Genomic DNA, 21,555 nt, shown 5'->3' with positions numbered 1-21,555 from the left:
ACAATGATAATAGTCTATTGTGATTTTTGCCATTCCCCATTAAAATTCTTATTTAGGAGTCCCTCAAAAAAATAAAAATAAAAAGATTCACTATCTTCCTAAATTTCTTATTATGCTATACAGTATAAGTGTATCAGATCATCATGTTGTCATCTTTAAATGCAGTTTTATTAGTCAGTTATCCCTCAGTAGAGCTGGGGGTGGGGGGCAGGAAGAGTTTCCAGGTGCACTCCAATGTTAAGTACAACTTACTGTTTTCCTTCTATCAGTGAAAATGGGAATACAATTGCCTCATATATATTATAGCTGTTGACATTTCAAAGTTTTCTAGGCACACAGGGAACACTAATCTAAAATAAATTTCCTTCTAGTGTAAAATGTACAGCTGAGAAGTTAATGCACACAGCTCACAGCTTGTGGTTTGACTGAGATTTGTTCTGGCACCCAGCTAGGGCTGAGTGATTCAGACCTCCTACCAGAGCCAAGTGCTCTGGGATTCTTTAGCTTAAGTACCTAATGAGTGGGGATGGGGGAAGGGATGGGTGGAAAGCTCAGAGCTGTCAAGGACCAAAGATGAAACTGGAGCCAGCCTCTTTATTACAAACGGTGAGTTCCCATCTAAGTGTCTGCCTTTCTTAACAAGAAGCACAGTTCCATACCAGGCAACCCCAGGCCATGGAAAAGTTCTGTTACAAACCTAAAGCGCCAGGCGGGGACAGATTCAATCCCAGCGGCGCTAAGTGATTCTGCTGAATCAGGCTTCCTCCCACAGGTTGTCACTCAGGCACGAGGGGGCGGGGTATTGGAAATCTGTCCAACCGGGAGGCCGCTGAGGCAGGTGGGTGGGGCGATGCTCTGCACCGGCCTGGACGTCCTTTCTTTCTCCAATTGCGCCTAGAGCCACTCGCTGTGTGCGGTTCACTGCCTCTGGAGACCCGTCAGTCTCACGTATCTGCACGGGTCGTTGGAGTCGTTAGGAAGGACTCAGGAAACCTCGAAATGGTGAGTGTGGTGCCCCAGGCTGGGGCCGCCGCGGAGGGAGTGGTCGAAACCGGCCGAAGCCGGCCATCTTTTTGACACGGCCTCCAAACCCCGGAGTCTACGGATACGCCGGGTCTGCGGCGCTGCTCGGACCTCTGTCCCCTCCGGCTCGCAGCGTGGGGATTGGCCCGGCAGCCGGGACCCTAGGCGTCCTGTTCCGTCACTTCGCGCAGGAACTTCCGCCCCGGCGCCTCTCCGCGCGGGTCTGCGCCCGCAGCCCCTCTTCTCTCCCGGATTGTGCGGTGAACTCGGGCGCCGTCTTCAGGTGACAATCGTGACTCGTTCTCCAGGATTCGGTCCTGGGATTACCTGTTCCCTGACGGGTCCCAGACCCTCCTTGCTGCCCAGGGGGCACCCGTTTTCCTCTGAGTTTTCCAAATGTTTGGGAAGCAAAGTCTCAAATCAAAGACCCCGGCCCAGCGGGTAGCTCTTTGTAGGGCTTGTAGTAAATCATTACATTTCCATGTTATTCCCCGTCTTCCCAACGTCAGTTTCCCCTCTCCGATTCACATCGTCTATCAACTGTTCATCTTCCGTGGTCCATTTCATACAAACCCAATATTTTAATTGTTTTTCCTATTTGCGCAGAGTCGTGGATTACATTGGGGAGGGGGGCGGTCTGTGTATATTTTGCAGGAGCGGAAAGCCAAGAATAACTACTTGGAAGTAGGTGTATGAAATTCTTTCTCCTCCCCGTTTTTTTTCTGGGAAGAGACATCCTATGGGAAGTCCTTTTTTCGAGGTTTTTTATGAAACTTTTCTGGACGATCTGTGCTGTGACCACTGCCCGTCCCTGGGTTAGTCCCCTTCAAAAGATTTATTCACTTATTTAAGTTTTTCTTTTCAATAGTGTAAAATGTATTTAATTAATAGAGCTTGAAAGACCATGTAAAATATTTCCGAAGAGGTAAGAGAGTTGAATTTCAGGGGGAAAAAATTTTTCAGTATTACATTCCAGTTGTTACGAATTTTTGTTTCACTTTTTTAATTCCCTGAGTAAGGTGAGTTCTTTTGGACTCTCCTTTACTGTTGGTTGATTTCAAATGAAATGCCAGGATTTAGACTTGGAGACAAAAAGTATTCAAGTGTGATTACTTATGTACTAATTAAACTTGCCTTGGATATAATAAATGATTGACATATTTTTCCTGAAAGGAATAGATACTTGGGGTTTTCTGGGTGAATTAATAAAAGTGGCTGAGAATTTTCTTCTCTCATTTCCACATACACACTGGGTTTGAGTGATTTTGCTGAATTGTCCAAACAGGGTTTGTGTATTTAAATGATCACTGGTGCTTACCGTATTTAGACTTGTTCTACTATCACCACACTAGTTTTAAGACATTTCCATCACTCCCAAAATGAACCTCATGTCCATTAGCAGTAACTCTCCCTTCTCATCCCGAGGCCTAGGAAATCACTAATCTATTTTCTGATTCTATATATTTGCCGTTCTGGGTATCTCACATAAAATATCAGTGGTGGTTGAGAGCGCCTGTAGTGGGGAGCAGAGCCTGAAGTCAGTATCTTCAAACTGAGGCCCCCTTTGAGCCTGCGCAGGGAAGTGGATCTTCCTGGACATCTTCCCCCTGCCCAGTCCTATCTGCTCACACCCACCAATGGTAGTCCTTATACTGTGAGAAGCTGCAGAGCCCTGAAATCTGGGGGTGTGAGTTCACAAGGGTGTAGGCATGTTGCCCTTTCAGGGTGGTACTTGTGATTTCCTTTAGCCTAGGCATTTTAAATGTTATATTTGAGTGGTCCCTCCATGATATAGGTGCACTCAGAGTGTAATTTGTGCCCATTGAGAAGTCTGTGAGGATGAGGTGTTCTGTCCTGTGGACAAAGGGTTTATGAATATAGGAGTCCATTTGGATCAGAACCTTACCCTGAATCAGGCTTAGAGTTTCCTGACTTGTGATAATGGAAGCCTGGGGTAGGGAGAGCTTCCCTGCTTACAGGACTGGGGAGGGTTTGTGGAGCTCCCAGAGTTTATTCCTGTGGCTGCCCAGGTGTCCCTGCCCTCATTGAGGGACTGACCGTTTACAAGAGTTTTATCTCAACCGGGCGTATCTAGACTCTCAAGTCTGTAAAGATGTTCAACTTTCTGAATATGGGCTTTTCTTCCGAATTGTATGGACACAGTCAGCTTATATGTTTTGATTCCAATATTTGTGTTTCTTTTCTTGGATTCCTTTATCCGTTCAAGATTACAGCCCTTTGGGCTTCCCTGGTAGCGCAGTGGCTGAGAATCTGCCTGCCAATGCAGGGGACACGGGTTCGAGCCCTGGCTGGGAAGGTCCCACATGCCGCAGAGCAACTGGGCCCGTGAGCCACAACTACTGAGCCTGCGCGTCTGGAGTCTGTGCTCTGCAACAAGAGAGGCCGCGATAGTGAGAGGCCTGCGCACCGCGATGAAGAGTGGCCCCCGCTCGCCGCAACTAGAGAAAGCCCTCGCACAGAAACGAAGACCCAACACAGCCAAAAATAAATAAATAAATAAATAAATAAATAAATTTTTAAAAAGAAAAAAAAAACTGGTATCAAAAATAGTTCCAAGTTAATAATAAAAAATAAGTCCTTAAATTTGTGTATAGAGCCTTACCATTCACAAAACACACTTATGTACATTAAAAAAAAAAAGATTACAGCCCTTTGATTCTAGTTTCCATTAACACTTGGGCTTTTAAAATCTATGTTGATTAACAGGTACCATCTAAGGCAAGAAAATTGGGAAGTCAAGTAGAATTTTTGTTTCATTTAGACAAGAGAACCTCAAGACGTGAAATGGGTGCATTTAAGTTCTCAGGTGCTTTTCCATTTTTAGGTCAGTGTTTGTAAGTGCCTGTCCCTAGAGAACTTTAACAATTAAAAGTCCTCTAGTATTCCTAAAGCAAATGAATTTCTATTTTAATGGATGTGGGGGGAAAGAAGAAACAAATTCTATTTCAATTGATATGAGAAAAACACCTCAAAGTTTATGTCAATCTTTCAAATTCCTAGTCCATTTAAGGCTTAATTGCAAACCTAAAATACAGTGTAATATGCCACTTATTTCTGAAAATATCTCCGTTTACTATAATGGAGAGAAAACCTATAATATCCTGTGTGCCTTTAGTTAGAAAGGGAGTTTTCATTTTTTTGTGGTTTACACTTTTATATCCATTACTGTTTAAAGGATCAAATCTTGCAGTGGTTTTCTATATAGAATGGTTAAAATTAAATTCCTAAGGGAAGAAATTAAGACGACTCCCTGCCCACATATGTTGCCCCACTCCTCTGCTCTTAACGCCAGCCACCCTCAGATAACCAGTTTTGATTAAGCCTTCATCATCTTTTTAGTGTTGCTTTATATAAAACAACCCAGTGCGAATGCCTATTTTTCTTAAAGTTTTTATTCTAGTAATGATTATTTGGGACCCACATATTTGTTGTTTCACTACTGAAAGTTAAGCCTCACCCCCTCCCTTTCCCCTAGTGCCTCTTACTTGGACAGGCTGATAAGAAAATGTGGAGGCTCCTGCTGTGTGAGCTGCTGTTTGCTGGGGAGATTTTCCTGTGCCCTGTGCTGCCCTGTGTTGCACTGCTGACCCCACCAAGCCTGGGTTATATACAGGGAGGATACTGAGTTGAAAGTTTCTGTCAATTTTTTGTACTTTGGGAGCAGGAGTATGAGAATGGGGCCCTCCTTCCAGTGGTCCTGGGTTGATGTCTGAGCTGGTACCTATCTGTGTTTAGAGTGAAGGTGTGACTGAGGCTGGGTTTGCCCAGACATTAGTGTTGAGGGGAGGACTGGGGGAGTAGGAGGATGATTATACCCTGTGCATGAGGTGAGCCCAAAAGACAGTCACTACTTTCAAAAGAGCAGTTATTTCAGCGAAAGTGAAAGAGAAGAGACAGGGAAAGGCAGCCTGTAAGTGGTGAGATTCCAGAAGGCTCACCAAAACTTTTAAGTAACTCTGAGGCTGTTGCCCCTGCATCTGTTGCAACAAAGATCCTTACCCTCTCGGTTATGGTCAACGACACTCACCGTCTCAGCTTGGCACAGCAAAGGGATTTGTTCAAACTCAACTTGAACTCGGGTTTCTTAAGCTCTATAAGGCAATCAGTGTCATGAGGAGGCCTCTAGCCCTGCGAGCAGTGATGGGAGGCTCTCTGAGGAGTGCCTTAAGTTGGCCATAGGCTTCTGATGCAAGGCACTGTCCTAGGTCTCACATTAATATGCCATTAAAGCTGCAATTATCCCCCATACTGGGATCTCTTAAAAACAGAGGACTCCACTTAGTTGCCTATTATGGCTTTGGTACTGGAAACAGCACCTCAGGAGCTCAGCTCGGCCATTGACACCTACTTGTGATATGATGGAGCCAAACCTTGGCAGTTGGGCTTATGCTTCCTTGGAGAGATGACATTTCTTTCTTCAGTCCTTTGAAAGATGCTGTGGTGCTGTTGGAGCCACCCTCTCCAACACCTTGGTTCCCTGGGTAGCTGCTTGGGATTCACTGAATGCACAGCTCTGGGGAGTGAATAGAGTAGAGATGACAGTACACCCTGGAACATGGTGGAGCTCAGTGGAGAGTTGCTGCCCTTCATCCCTTAACTGAGACAGCCTTGATGAAGAACCAAAACCAACTGTCGCCACACCTAACCAAACATCAGGCGGTCATCAGGATGAGTTGTAATGAGTCAGTGCTCTTTTTTTTAAATAGACTGCAGCTTTTTTTAGGTTTACTAGGAAGCTGATCAGAAATTGCAGAGAGTTCCCAAATAACGCCTCGGCATCCACACAGTAGTCATTATTCTTTAAATCTTGTATGACTGGTCCATTTGTTACAATTGCTGAACCAATACTGATGCATTAAAGTGGGCAGGTGACATTAGCATTGACTTTTTGTGTTGCATAATGTATGGATTTTGCAAATGTATAATAACATGTGTTAATCATTTCTGCACATATAGTGTAATTTTACTTTCCTAAACTTCCTCTGTGTTCCACAGATTGATTCATCTCTTCCTCTAATCCCGAAATCCTCCAGAACCAAAGATCATTTTCCTGTCTCGTGCTTTTGTCTTTTCCAGAACGTCATATACTTGGAATCATATAGTATATAGCTTTGTCAGATTGGGTTCTTTCACTTAGCAATATACTTTTATGCTTCCTCCATGTGTTTTCATAGCTCTACCTCATTTCTTTTTATCAGTGAACAATATTTCATCGTATGGCTATACCACTCATTATTTATTTGACTCTTGAAGGATATCTTGCTTACCTCTAACTTATGCCAGTTATGAATAAAGCCCCTACAGGTATTTGTGTATGGGTTTTGTGTGAACATAAGAACTATAAGAGTTGAAGTCATTTGGGCAGATAGCAAGGAGTGTGATTGCTGGATCTTAGTATGTAGTGTTTTTTTTTTTAATTTTTAATTTTATTTATTTATTTATTTATTTATTTATTTATTTATTTATTTATTTATTTATGGCTGTGTTGGGTCTTCGTTTCTGTGCGAGGGCTTTCTCTAATTGCGGCAAGTGGGGGCCACTCTTCATCGCGGTGCGCGGGCCCTCTCACCATCGCGGCCTCTCCTGTTGCAGAGCACAGGCTCCAAACGCGCAGGCTCAGTAATTGTGGCTCACGGGCCTAGTTGCTCCGCGGCATGTGGGATCTACCCAGACCAGGGTTCGAACCCGTGTCCCCTGCATTGGCAGGCAGATTCTCAACCACTGCGCCACCAGGGAAGCCCAGTATGTAGTGTTTTGAAAGAAAGCTCCTGTCTTCCATTGTAGGGCTACCAAATTCCATTTCCCCCAGCAATGAATGAGGATTTTCTTCACCTTTTCACCAATATTTGTTGTTCTGAGTGTTTTGCATTTTAGCCATTAAATAAGTGTGTAGTGATAGCTCATTGTTTCATTTGCAATTTCCCATTGACAGTTGACGTTGAGCACGTTTTCATATTTCCTGTTTCCCTTCTGTATGTCTTCTTTGGGAAGCTGTTTGTTAGATATTCGGCCAATTTTTCATTGGTGGTTTGTCTTCTTACTTTGACAATAATACTTCTTTAGATATTTTGAATACCAGTCATTTATCATATATGTGTTTTTTAAGGATTTTCTCCTATTCTGTGATTTTCATTCTCTTTACACTCTTTCTTGAAAGAGGCATTTTTTTTTTTTTTTTTTTTTATGTGGGATCTTCCCGGACCAGGGCTTGAACCCGTGTCCCCTGCATTAGCAGGCGGACTCTTAACCACTGCGCCGCCAGGGAAGCCCGAAAGAGGCATTTTTCATTTTAATGAAATGAAATTAAAAATTATAAAGGCATTTTTCATTTTAATGAAGTGAAATTATACTTTTTTTTTTTATAAATCTTGTGATTGTTGTTATATTTGATAATTTTTTACAAAACCGAAGGTGACCTAGATTTCGTTCTGATACTTCCCAAGAGTTTATTACTTTTGCATTTTACATTTTTCTCTCTAGCTTCTTATAATGTATTCTCTTCGTTTTTTCTCTAGTTTGAATATGATATACTTTGATCTCCATTTCTGTGTTTTCATATTTTCTGTTCACTGAGCTTCATGAACCTACAGGTATTGTCTATCATTAATTTTAGAAAACTCTTAGTTGTTATTTACATGTTCTATTTCTTTCTTTCTTTTCCTTTAGTTAATTTCATTATATGTATCTTGAGTCTTGTGTTAAAGAAGGTCATGCCAGGCTTCATAAATATTGTGTTGTATCTTTTAGTTCTTTTTGGTCTTTTTGTTAGACTCTGGTGAAAAAGACTCTTTTGGGTTTAGGCGTTAAGAACTGAATATTTGGGTCATATTTAAAAAACGTCTTTCTCTTCTTTTTTCCAGTTTTAGGACATCGGTTTGCCCTTTGAAGTCAGTGCTCTTATGGCTCTGGGAGGACTTGTTTATTTCAAGCTTTTTCATTCTCTTCTTGTGAGATTAAGAATCACAGCTTCTAAATTCATAAATCCCAGAACTAGATTTTCACCTGGCAGTAGCCAGTGTGGCTGCATGCCCAACACTTGTAGCTGAAATTGCAGAATGGAGACTTTATGTTGTGTTGGAGAAAACCACTATACATATTTTCTAGTCATGGGAAAATTCACCATCACACTATTTTGGACCTCAGTGAACTCCCTTGCAATCTGTAGCTCTTAAACTGTTCCTTAAGGACAGTAAGGCCCAGGGTATACTGTTAGGGTGTGATGAGAAGAGTTTTTCTGGCATGTAAGTGCACTGTGTGTTCTAAAATTTGGCTGGAAGCAGCCCCGAGGCACATGAGTATAGGGATTTTTTGGTCTAATACAATATTGCTTCTTCCTTGTGAGTGAGCTCTAAGTTTCAGATTTTCTAGCTGCATCAAATTATATAGAGAGAGAAAGGAAAAATAGAGTCTTTGATAATTGTTACACAAGTAGAAGGCAATGGTTCCTCAGAAGAATATATTCAGGCATCTACATCTGATTTCTTTAAAGGCCTGGAGGACTTTGGGAGAATGTGGCCAGCTGGGATTTGTTAAAAGTTTGATTTCTCCAGGCCACCTGGACTCTGATGTTAGATGATGGGACTAGGAAAAAGCTTCCAGTTCTTGACAGTGTTTCTATTCATTGAAACCTCATGAGTCTTGATCCTCTGCCTTATGAAGTGCTGTAAATGGAGCATCATAGGAAGAAGATGAAAGAATTTTTTTCACAAGAAATTGATGTTCTTAAAATGATATTTGTTTTATTTGTACAGTATTTCTGTCATTTCCCTGCATTCTCTGGGCTCTGCCATTGTGATATAAGTGATGATGTGTAAATAATTTTCATTTCTTCATGATGCTGCTAAATTATTGAGGAAGTGTGGAGAGTAAGTTTCTTATGATCAAGTCATAGAATAACTTTGTAAATAACAGAATCATACGTAAACTTCCTATAAATGAAGTGTGGATGTCTAGTTCTGTCAATCTCATGCATCTCGGTGTACACATATTTTCGGTATTTTAGGATTCAGTGACCATTGAGGATGTGGCTGTGGACTTCACACTGGAGGAGTGGGCTTTATTGGATCCTTCACAGAGGAAACTCTACAGAGATGTGATGCAGGAAACCTTAAGGAATCTGGCTTCAGTCGGTAAGAATGAAGAAATTCCCTAACTTTGTCAATTAGAGAAGTATTTCTTACCTGTCAATATTGTTCCAAGATGTGGAACGTGGAAAGGGAAGACATTGGTAAAGAAACTAGAAATGGTCAGAGCTCATTCTGGACCTAGAATCTAATAATTTTTCTATAATTTATAGTACTTTGGGATCATTTTTCTGGGTCTGCATTTCAGGAGCAAAACGGGAATATCATGACATTGAAGATCAGTACAAAAACCAGGGGAGAAAATTAAGGTGAGTCACACTTAAAATACAAAACATTGTCTCGTGAGAATTGTGGTAATATTATGAAAAATTTAAAAGAAGCAACATAATAAATAACCCCGCCTTCAAATTGAGTTATTCTTTTTTTTTTTTTTAATTTATTTTTGGCTGTGTTGGATCTTCATTGCTACGTGCAGGCTTTCTCTAGTTGCAGCGAGCGAGGGCTGCTCTTGGTTGCGCTGTGCAGGCTTCTCACTGTGGTGGCTTCTCTTGTTGCAGAGCACGGGCTCTAGGTGCGCGGGCTTCAGTAGTTGTGGCACATGAGCTTAGTTGCTCCACGGCATGTGGGATCTTCCCAGGCCAGGGCTTGAACCTGTGTCCCCTGCATTGGGAGGTGGATTGTTAACCACTGCGCCACCAGGGAAGCCCCAAGTTGAGTTATTCTTAGAAAATGTTTCCCAAAAATATTTTCTTAAATGGGATATAAATATTTAGTGTTTGCAAAATAGTTCACTTGCAGTCATTAGTAATAAAACCTATACTTGAATATCACTTTTTTTTTTTTTTTTAAGATTGATTGATTGATTGATTGATTACTATGTTGGGTCTTCGTTTCTGTGCTAGGGCTTTCTCTAGTTGCGGCAAGCGGGGGCCACTTTTCATCGCGGTGCGCGGGCCTCTCACTATCGTGGCCTCTCTTGTTGCGGAGCACAGGCTCCAGACGCGCAGGCTCAGCAGTTGTGGCTCACGGGCCTAGTTGCTCCGCGGCATGTGGGATCTTCCCAGACCAGGGCTCGAACCCGTGTCCCCTGCATTAGCAGGCAGATTCTCAACCACTGCGCCACCAGGGAAGCCCTGAATATCACTTTTTAATAGAAAGTGTGAAGTCCCATTGAGAACATTCAGTATACTCAATTTCTAACAGTTCACACATGATAGAAAACCAGTTCCTATAATTCATAATAAATATAATAAATGTAAAATGATTAATAAAGAAGTCATTAATAATATTCTCATTTATTACAGAACTTTTATGGTAGAGAGAGTCTGTAAAAGTAAAGACATTAGTTTATGTGGAAAAAATTTCAACCTTATTCCAACTCTCAATCTGAACAAGGAAACTCCTGGATTAAAACCATGTGAATGCAGTGCATGTGGAACAGTCTTCACGGATCATTCATCCCTTAATAGACACATGAGATGTCACATTGAACACAAAACACGAGAGTATCAAAAATATGGTGTAAAGCCATATAAATGTAAAGAATGTGGGAAAGCATTCATTTATCCTGGTTCTCTTCGAACACATGAAAGGAGTCACACTGGAGAGAAACCCTATGAATGTAAACAATGTGGAAAAGCATTTCCATATCAGAAATCCTTCCGAACACATAAAAGAATTCACAGTGGAGAGAAACCCTATGAATGTAAGCAATGTGGTAAAAGATTCAGTGCTCAAAAACGTTTCCAAATACATGAAAGTAATCACACTGGGAAAAAACCCTATGAATGTAAGGAATGTGGGAAGGCCTTCACGTGGGAAACAAGCTTTCGACAACACATGGTAACACACACTGGAGATGGATTTTATAAATGTAAGAAATGTGAGAAAGCATTCATTTATCCCAGTTGTCTTCGAATGCATGAAAGGAGTCACAAAGGAGAGAAACCCTATCAATGTAAACAATGTGGAAAAGCCTTTAAAAGTCCTGAAACTATTCAAATACATGAAAGAATTCACAGAGGAGAGAAACCCTATGAATGTAAGCAGTGTGGTAAAGCCTTTAATTATTTCAGTTCCTTCCAAATACACAAAAGAAATCACACAGGAGAGACACTGTATGTATGTAAAACATGTTCTAAAGTACTGAGTACTGCCAGTTCTCTTCGAAATCATGAAAGAATCCACACTGGAGAAAAGCCCTATAAGTGTAAAGAATGTGGGAAAGCCTTCACATGGCAAAAAACCTTTCGAAAACATATGATAACACACACTAGAGATGGACCTTATAAATGTAAAAAATGTGAGAGAGTATTCATTAATCCCAGTTCTCTTAAAATACATGAAAGGATTCACACTGGAGAGAAACCGTATCAATGTAAACAATGTGGCAAAGCCTTTAGTTACTACTGTTCCTTACGAGTACACAGAAGAACTCACACTGGAGAGAATCCCTATGTATGTAAACAATGTGGAAAAGCCTTTAGTTGTCATGAAAGCCTTCAAACACATGAAAGAATTCACACAGGAGAGAAACCGTATCAATGTAAACACTGTGAGAAAGCCTACAGATACCACAGTTCTCTTCGAACCCATGAAAGGAGTCACACTGGAGAGAAACCTTATCAATGTAAACAATGTGGTAAATGTTTTAGTTCTCAAAAAGGTTTCAAAGTTCATGAAGGAACCCATACTGGAGAAAAACTCTATGAATGTAAAATATGTGGGAAAACCTTCCGTTCCATTTACGTTCAACTGCATGAAAGAATTCACACTGGATAGAAACCCTATCAGTGTCGGGAATGTGGGAAAGCCTTTATCTCTCAATCATTTGAAGACACATGAGACTGCACACTGCATAGAAAACATAAAATATGGAGAATGGGAAAGGCTTCTCTGATCTCAGTAGTTTAAAAGGATGAAAGGATTCCCTAGATAAAACCGCATTTGTAAACAGCCTGGGCAACAACTTCAGTTGGCCAACATCATGTATGAAAATTCCCATGAAGAAGAAGTATAAATGTAAATAACATGAGATAACTTAATGGAAAGTACTCCGTGCCTAATGTTCCAGAAAACCTTCAATATGAAAGAGTTGTTTTAAAAGTTTTATAAATATGTTGTGTTTAGTAAGGATCTTTCTTCAAGTGTATCCTTGAACAGTGGATTTCTCCTAATTTTAGAAATGAATATTAATGTGAGGTAGTTGTGTACGTTGTCTTTCAACAATAGTACATAAGATTTAAAGGTAGTGATTTTTCCTTTAATCAGATAGTGATTATTTTTCTTTCCATTTTAACCCTGTTGGATCCATGGGTGAATTTAAGTGTATTTCTTTTTTTTTCCTTTTCTTTTTTTTGGCTGTGCCATGTGGCATGTGGGATCTTAGTCCCCTCACCAGTGATCAAACCCGCACCCCCTGCAGTGGGAGCACAGAGCCTTAACCACTGGACTGCCAGGGAAGTCCCCAAGTACATTTCTAATATGCAGTTGGTCTTAAATTTTTATAATGTTCTATTCATTCTCAGTTAATGAGCCATTGCAAAATGGCAGTTTGCTATTTGTTGGGATATGCCTAGTAGCTTTGTGTGGCAGTTGCTGTATATTCATAATCTATTATATATAGTACCCTTTCCACTGAGAAAGATACTTTTTGGTGGTGGTGAGTATAGGAGCCTTTTTCCATTTTCCATTCTATTAAACACTTGGAATAAATTTTATGTATGGGAAGGATGTCAAAAAGTATAGTTTCATGTAAATTATGCTTTGTATTTCCTTCTGACTGGTATTTGGTGAATAAACTATGAGACTTGTGATAATACAAAAAATCTAGAGTTGGAGATATCTTGCCTGTGAGTAATATTAAGACCTAGACTTTCCATAATCCATCCTCTTTTTGGTTCCATATCAGCATTCACCAGTAGCTCACCTGTGTGTGATTTAAAAGCAGGTACAAAGAAGATATTCTTCACATACTGGAATACCCACACTGGGAGAGAGGCAGATACATAGGCGCTTCAATGACACCATCTTCCAGCTTATTTTCCAGACTCTGTCCTTATAGTCAAGAGTATCATTAACACCACCAACAAATGTTTGATTTCCATTTTTATGGATGTGTAGTTTCCCCTGCTGTCTTCATACCTTCCAAATCAAAGATGCATCAGAGTTTGAATTTTTTTCTGTAAGGCCTCTTGTGTCCACTGTCAAAGTATTCCAGTGTTTTATGGTTGGGAATATTCTCTGATTCTACTCTTCTCTGGATTATATCTTCATAATTTCTAATTTGTGTAGGAAACACTTTATGCTGTTAATAGTGCTAGTGAGTATGTGTTCCTGACTCACTATGGCATTCACGACGGTGCCACCAAAAAGAATGACATGGGAGTTTGTTTCTCTGCTGCATTGTACAGTGGCTTCCTTGACCCATTGTTTACATGTGAGAATAAGCACCTTCCATCAGGAAGACGGTGGGTTTTTCCTGTTAATTGTAGCTGAATATAACCCCTCAATATGTTTTTTATTTTATTTTATTTTATATAATTTAAACTGAATTTTTTTGTAAAACGGTAGTTTTTGTAGTCATTTCAAATATTTTACCAACTCTTTGATGCTTTCGTTAGCTAACACATGTTGTTTTTCATTTCCTCAAAGAATATATTGAAGTACCCATTTTATAAATATTCTGAAAAACTTGCAGTTTTGTTCATTTAATCATTATACAATATGAGTCTGTTTTATCCTGTGACTAGAAAGTCAACTACTTTTTCCTCAGGCCATTTTCTTATTTTTAGTTACAGTTTTGTCATGGATCTAATTTCTTACTCATCTGCAAAAGTTTAATCTTGGGTTTTTTTCAGTGCCGTCTTGCCAGTGACCACAAGATCATACCTCTAGTCAAATACTGGGGCAAAATGAATTCAATTAAGAATTATTACAGGCGGGCTTCCCTGGTGGGGCAGTGGTTAAGAATCCGCCTGCCAATTCAGGGGACATGGGTTTGAGCCCTGGTCTGGGAAGATCCCACATCCTGTGGAGCAACTAAGCCTGTGCGCCACAACTACTGGGCCTGTGCTCTAGAGCCCATGAGCCACAACTACTGAGCCTGCGCACCTAGAGCCCTGCTCCACAACAAGAGAAGCCCACACACTGCAACGCAGAGTAGCCCCGCTTGCCGCAACTAGAGAAAGCCTGCACGCAGCAAGGAAGACCCAACGCAGCCAAAAATAAATTAAAAAAAAAAAAAAGAATATGTACATGTACAACTGAATCACTTTGCTGTACAGCAGAAATTAACACAATATTGTAAATCAACTATACAATAAAAATTATAAAAATGAATGATTACAAATCCTATAAGACTGTGGTGTGTAACAGTAACAGGGTGTTCAAAAGGACTTCTTATAGGAATTTTACTTGTGTTAGAGGATTTGATTGCTGTTCAAGGTAGCAAGAAGTATTGAATGCTTTTAGGTGGTTAACTTTATTTTATCATTGGTGATCATAAATCATTTTCTTGAAAGCAAGAACATTCTCGTGGAGCTCAACTTAATTGCTAAGAAGCTTTATTCAATTATGTTAGTAAGAAGAGGGGGCTGTTGGTCATTTTTAAGATTTTTTATTTTATCTTTTATCACTATTAGAGACAGGTTATAAAATACATAGATTCACTTCTTAGTATGCTAGGTAATATTTTTATAATCTCCTTTGTGACATAACCAAGGCCTATAAACTTAGGCAAATTGTGAGACAATAAAAAGCTAGCAAGAGAGAAAGATAGGACTATGCCGATGAACCCTTTCTGAAGGACTATACTCTTTTTTTAAAAAATTAATTTTATTGAACCACAGTTGATTTACAATGTTGTATTAACTTCTGCTGTACAGCAAAGTGATTCAGTTATATATACATTCTTTTTTATATTTTTTTCAGTTTATTACAGTTTATAATAGGATGTTGAATACAGTACCCTGTGCTATAAAGTAGGATCTTGTTGTTTATCTGTTCTATGTATAATACTTTGCATCTGCTAATTCCAAACTCCCAATTCATCCCTCCCCCATTTCTTCTCCCCCTTGGCAACCATAAGTCTATTCTCTGTGTCTGTGAGTCTGTTTCTGTTCCATAGATAAGTTCATTTGTGTCATATTTTAGATTCCACATGTAAGTGATAGCATTTGGTATTTGTCTTTCTCTCCCTGACTTCACTTAGTGTGATAATCTCTAGGTTCATCCATGTTGTGCAAATGGCATTATTCTTTTTTATGGCCGAGTAGTATTCCATTGTATATATGTACCACATCTTCTTTATCCATTCACCTGTCGATGGACGTTTAAGCTGTTTCCATCTCTTGGCTATTGTGAATAGTGCTGCTGTGAGCATAGGGATGGACATATCTTTTAAATTTATTTATTTATCTATTTATTTTTGGCTGCATTGGGTCTTCGTTGCTGCGTGCGGGCTTTCTCTAGTTGTGGCAAGTGGGGGCTACTCTTCGTGGCGATGCACAGGCTTCTCATCGCAGTGGCTTCTCTTGTTGCGGAGCACAGGCTCTAGGTGCGCAGGCTTCAGTAGTTGTGGCACGTGGGCTCAGTAGTTGTGGCTCACGAGCTTAGTTGCTCCGCAGCATGTGGGATCTTCTCAGACCAGGGCTTGAACCCATGTCCCCTGCATTGGCAGGCGGATTCTTAACCACTGTGCCACGAGGGAAGTCCCAGATGTATCTTTTAGAATTGTAGTTTTCTCCAGATACTAGCCTAGGAGTGGGATTGCAGGATCATATAATCTGCATGTTCTTTTTAAAAAAGATATTTATTTATTTATTTGGTTGTGCCAGGTCTTAGTTGCGGCAGGCGTGCTCCTTAGTTGTGGCTCGCAGACTCCTTAGTTGTGGCATGCATGTGGGATATAGTTCCCTGACCAGGGATCGAACCTGGGCCCCCTGCATTGGGAGCATGGAGTCTTTATCCACTGCGCCACCAGGGAAGTCCCTCATCTACATATTCTTAATTCAATACACCAGCTCTGGCTTCTCAATATAGGGGGGAACAGGTTTTATTAAACTGATGCAAGCACTTGAGATTTCCCTGGTGGCGCAATGATTGGGACTCTGCTCTCCCAGTGCAAGGGGCCTGAGTCCAATCCCTGGTCAGGGAACTAGGTCCCACGTGCATGCCGCAACTAAGAGTTCGCATGCCACGACTAAGGAGCCCGTGAGCTGCAACTAAGGAGCCCACCTGCCGCAACTAAGAGCCAGCACAACCAATAAATAAATATTAAAAAAAACTAATAAAATAATGCAGGCACTCACTGAACAAATGAATAAGCACATAACAATAAAAATCCCCAGAAGGAATGGGTCCAGTTCCCAGAGTTGCTACATTATATTTCCTAAACTGTCTAGTTTATATCAAAAATATGAGACATGCAAACAAACAGGAAGGTAGGAACCATACAGTGAGAATAAAGAGCAGTTGAAAAGTGACCCAACTCTTACAAGGAAACCACAGTAAAATTGCCAGGTGATGTCTCAGCAGAAAACAGAAGCCAGAAGGCAGAGGGAAACATTCAAAGTGCACTAGGAGAAAAGGCTGTCAACCAACAATCCAATATTCAAAACTACCTTCTGAAAAAAGATGGCAAAATAAGGACTCTCTCAGATCAACAAAAAGTGAAAGAATATATTGATAGCCAATTGTCTCACAGGAATTACTGGAGTTCTTCAGGCTGATAGCAAGGCACTCCAGAATATAATTCATATCAACATAAAGAGACAAAAACACCTGTACAGGTAATTCTGTAACTAGAAAAGGCAGAATCAATACATATTTTCTCTTTTAGCGGATGTCAAAGGTACTGTGTATAATCCTATGTATGTAATGTGTTACTAGGCCATTTTATATAGCAGTGTAATATCTGTGTAGTATGTTTGCCATTAAAAAGCACAGAGGTGGGAGTAACTGTACTGGGCTAAGGAGATGACCACAGATTGTACATTAGTGTGAGAAAATATTTCCGGGTTATATCATAAGTTGATATAATCTGCATAACAATAATAACAAAAATGGCAAAAGGGAATAGAGCTTTATATGAGTAATGTTTCCATATATCACTGGAATTATGCTAGCATAAATCTGAGTCTCATTTTTTAAATTAATACATATATGTTAAATGAGCAAAATCAAAAATTTTAAATGTATAATGGAGATGTCATTTAAAAATGAAAGTGAAAACTTGAAAATATTCACTTAATGTAAAAGAAAGTTATAAAGGAGGCCTTAAGAACTAAAAACAACATGAGAATTGTAGAATACAAAAAGTAAAATGGCAGGTATAATTGCCACTATGTATTAATACTAAATGTGAGTGGTTTACATAGCCTAAACAGGAGGAAGAGATTGTCATCCCAGATTAAACAAAGAAGCCATGATCTAAATATGTGCTATGTAGAAGAAGCACACTTTAGATTCAAAGATGCCAACAGACTGAAAATAAAAGCCTGTGATAGATATATCTGTGAACAACACCAACATGAAGACTGGAGAGATTATACAAATATTAGGCAAAATTGACTTGAATATAAAAGATATCAGTAGACATATTGAGGGACATTACATCATTCCAACAGGGTCGAACTTTATGGCTTGTATCTAAAAGAACCTTGAAAAAATTATTATAGCCATTAATACCTCTACTAGCAAAGAAGGAAGACCTCAAATCAGTACCCTGTATGTACTTCAAGAGACTGTAAAGATGAGGTCCTAAACACAAGGAGAAAAGGAATGAATACAAATTAAAGTAGAAATGAGTGAAACAGGGAATAGTAAAACTGTAGAGAAAACCAATGAAACCAAAAGTGAGTTTGTTACCCAAAAGCTGGGTTTGCCTCTTGGTGGGTGTTCAGCAAAAGACACATCCAAGCCAAAGGTGTGGAGAGGAAAGGATTTATTTGCAGCAAGTAAGGAGAACACAGGGATCTTTCCCAAAGCAGTGTCACTCAGAACAGCAAAACTGGGGAACTTTTAAGCTAAGGGTACATGCATATTCTGAAGGGGCCTGAGAAGAGAATTCAGCCAGGAATTTGGGCAAAGGTTCACAGAGTCCAAGCTTTAGTTGACTGAAGTCAGGAGGGTCAACATCATCATTCCATCCTCCACTTGGGGGCCTTAGGTCCTGCAGAACTCAAAGACATGTATCAGATTTTTATGTGTACCCTTGAGGAGGAAATAGGACTCTGTTTAATCCCTGACCTATGGTTACTTGATCCTTTTCTTTTGTTCTTACATTCCCTTATTTTGGTTAATTACTGAGATCTATTCAAGGGCAAGCAATCCGGCCAAGCTTAGATCACAAAATGGCTTAGGCCAGAAATGGCTTCTTGTCTGTCAAGAAAGCCATGCCTGGTTCTCTTTCTCTAGGGACCCCTTACCCTGTCTTCTTACAAGTTCTTACAAATTGACAAATCTTTAGCTAGATAGATCTAGAGAGAAAGAGGGTATATTCACATACATAGAATCACAAAGAATGAGGGATATGACTATGGACATTACAGAAGTAAAAAGGATTATAAAGGAATTCAATGAACAACTGTATGCCAAAATATAAGATAACTTAGAAGAAATGCATAAATTCCTCAGGAGAAACAAGCAACTGAGACTAACTCAAGGCAAAAAGCAAAATCAGAATAGAACTATAAAGTGAAGTGGTTGAGCTGGTAAACAAAAAACACCCATAAAATAAATCTAGGCTCTACCTTTGTGTAAATGGCTTCTACACTAAGTCCTCCAAAAATTTTAAACATTTGTTACTGCATTTGACTGGAGACTCCCCTCCTGGGCCCCTAGCTGAACCAACACCCCCCTGCCCCCGAACCCTCACTGGGTCAGGGAGTTCTTACCCGCTCAGGTTTGAGCTGCCAATAAGGAAACTGAGTTTGGTGCAAGCAAGACAGGCTTTTATTCAATGGCCAGAGAAAGAGAAGGGGAGCTAATGCTCTAAAGACAGCTTCTCTCTGACTACAAGCGAGGACAAGCTTTTTATAGAAGTGGGTGGTGACTTCCCTGGCAGCCCAGTGGTTAAGACTTCACCTTCCAAGGTAGGGGATGTGGGTTCAGTCTCTGGTCCAGGAGCTGAGATCCCACGTGCCTCACAGCCAAAAAACCAAAACATAAAACAGAAGCAATACTGTAACAAATTCAATAAAGACTTTAAAAAATGGTCCACATCAAAAAAAAAAAAAAAAAAAGGAAATGGGTGAAGGTGCTTATATGAGGCAGGAGTCTTTTGTCTTCCTGATTCATGGAAATGGGTGGAGATTTCCCAGAATGCAATTCACGCCTCTATTCTGACGGTCTGTGGTGCAGGGGGAGGGTGATATTATTATTACAATGATATGGTAAAGAGCTGTAAAGTGACATTTGTCCCAATTTTGAAGTTCAGTCAGATTATCCTGGATTCTTACCGTTAAGGTTTCCTGGGTCTGAGTCCCTACTAACAACTCCATGACCAATACAGATCACAGGGCGACAGATGATAAGTGACAGTCTCCAGAGCAAGTGAACTATACACAGCGTGCGACCTCTGCCAGGCCTTGGGAGAAAAAAAGGACATTCACGCGGGTGTGGAGCAACGCCCCACCCACCTGCCTCAGGGGCCTCCAGGTTGGACAGATCGCAATACCCCGCCCCCTCGTCCTGAGTGACAACCTGCGAGAGGAAGCCTGACTCAGCAAAACCACGCTTAGGCGCTGGGATTGAACCTGCACTCTCCTGGCACCATGTGGGGAAGAAGAGGGGCTATGGGTGCAGAGCTGCGGGGAGAGGCTCCGGGGCGGAAATTCCTGTGCGAAGCAACAGGACAGGACGCCCGGGGTCCGGGCTGCGGGGGCCAACCCCCCTCCCCCAGCCAGAGGGGACTGAGGTCCGAGCGGTACCTCAAACCCACGAGTATCCGCTGATTCCAACGGTGACCGCGAACAGGCCAGTTCAAAAGATGTCCGGTTCCGACCAGCCCGTCTCCGCGTCTCGGCACCCCAGGGCACCACACTCACCATTTCGAGGTTTCCTGAGTCAGAGTCCCTCCTAACGACTCCAACGACTAGTGCATATACGTGAGGGTCTCCAGGACCAGGGAAGCTTACACAGCTTGCTACCTTACGTGCGGTGGGAGAAAGGACTTCTAAGCTGGTCTCGAGGGTCGCCCCACCCACCTGCCTGAGTGGCCTCCTGGTTGGACAGATTCCAATACTGAATTAAGGATATGCAGATTACGACCTGCTGAATAAGGCGGTACACCCCGTTATTAACCTTAAAAATAAAATGGTCATTTATTTTACCAGTAAAAATGGGTTTATGGGGAAATAGCAAAGGACTGCAGCTCCTGAGTTGCAAGCAAGCTACAACAGAAGCCATAGTCAAGACCAACAAACAAAGCAGAGGAACATTATTTCATTGAGAAAAAGAAGGAAGTTGGGAAGGGTTATTTTAATGGAAACTCCATTGGAGAAAAACAAGAGTTCAGGGTGATGACAGTTTCTCACTGGGTGAGTAGTTGAAGGGGTCGATTTATTGTAGGAGATATAATGTACTTTCTTTTTCTATGTGGCCTATAATGGGTCATTCTTTTGTGATGCAGATTCTATTGCTGGGGTGTGTAATTAAACTGACAATTCCTCCTGTAACTGACGTGGAGAGGATCTGGGTTAGAGCTCCCCTGATTAACAGACTGAAGAATAAAAACCACATGATCATCTCAACAGATGTAGGAAAAGATTTTGAAAACATTCAACATCCATCTATGATAAAAAGTTTTCAAAATGAGTGTGCACAGGGAACGTACATCAACATAATAGAGACCACACATGACAAACTCACAGCTAATATACTCAATGGTGAAAAGCTGAAAGCATATCCTCTAAGACCAGGAAAAATACAAGAATGCCCACTCTCATCACGTTTATTCAAAATAGCATTGGGAGTCGTAGCCACAGCAATCAGACACAAAAAAGAAATAAAAAGAATCCAAACAGAAAAGGGAGAAGTAAAAATGTTGCTACTTTCAGATGACATGATACTACACATACCAAATCTAAAGATGACACCTAAACACTGCCAGAGCTCAACAATGAATTCAGTAAAGTTGCAGTATATAAAATTAATATACAGAAATCTGTTGCGTTTCTATACAGTAAAAACAAACTATGAGAAAGAGAAATGTAGGAAACAATCCAATTTACCATCCCATGAAAAAGAATAAAATACCTAGGAATAAACCTATGTTGTAGGTAAAAAGATCTGTACTTGGAAAACTGTAAGACACTGATGAAAGAAACTGAAGACAACACAAACAGTTATTAAAATATACTGTGTTCATGGACTGGAAGAATTAATACTATTAAAATGACCATAACACACAAGGCAATCTACAGAT

At 40.6% G+C, this 21,555-nt stretch overlaps 2 protein-coding genes across 2 annotated transcripts in view; both read left to right on the top strand.

Moving 5' to 3' along the window:
• The first annotated feature begins 852 nt into the window (after positions 1–852).
• LOC137759977 (zinc finger protein 709-like) lies at positions 853–11,909 on the top strand. The gene is made up of 4 exons (XM_068536814.1): positions 853–1,002; positions 9,047–9,173; positions 9,376–9,436; positions 10,433–11,909. The coding sequence occupies exons 1-4, from the start codon at positions 1,000–1,002 to the stop codon at positions 11,907–11,909; spliced, it is 1,668 nt and encodes a 555-aa protein (XP_068392915.1). The 5' UTR covers positions 853–999.
• The window catches only part of LOC137759979 (zinc finger protein 709-like), a 52,412-nt gene continuing 40,240 nt past the window's right edge, over positions 9,384–21,555 (top strand). The window contains exon 1 of the mRNA XM_068536816.1: positions 9,384–9,436. The gene's annotated coding sequence lies outside the window, so the exon portion shown is untranslated. The remainder of the gene's footprint in view (positions 9,437–21,555) is intronic.

This window comes from Eschrichtius robustus, chromosome 2 (genome assembly GCF_028021215.1).
Source record: "Eschrichtius robustus isolate mEscRob2 chromosome 2, mEscRob2.pri, whole genome shotgun sequence".
NCBI lineage: Eukaryota > Metazoa > Chordata > Mammalia > Artiodactyla > Eschrichtiidae > Eschrichtius > Eschrichtius robustus.
This window is presented reverse-complemented; position numbering and strand designations above follow the sequence as displayed.

Bases quoted from the DNA above. Each gene is read 5' to 3' on its own strand.
- LOC137759977 (XM_068536814.1), top strand. The intron at 9,174-9,375 runs GTAAGAATGAAG...TCTGCATTTCAG, and splicing joins AAGGAATCTGGCTTCAGTCG to GAGCAAAACGGGAATATCAT. The intron at 9,437-10,432 runs GTGAGTCACACT...CATTTATTACAG, and splicing joins AACCAGGGGAGAAAATTAAG to AACTTTTATGGTAGAGAGAG.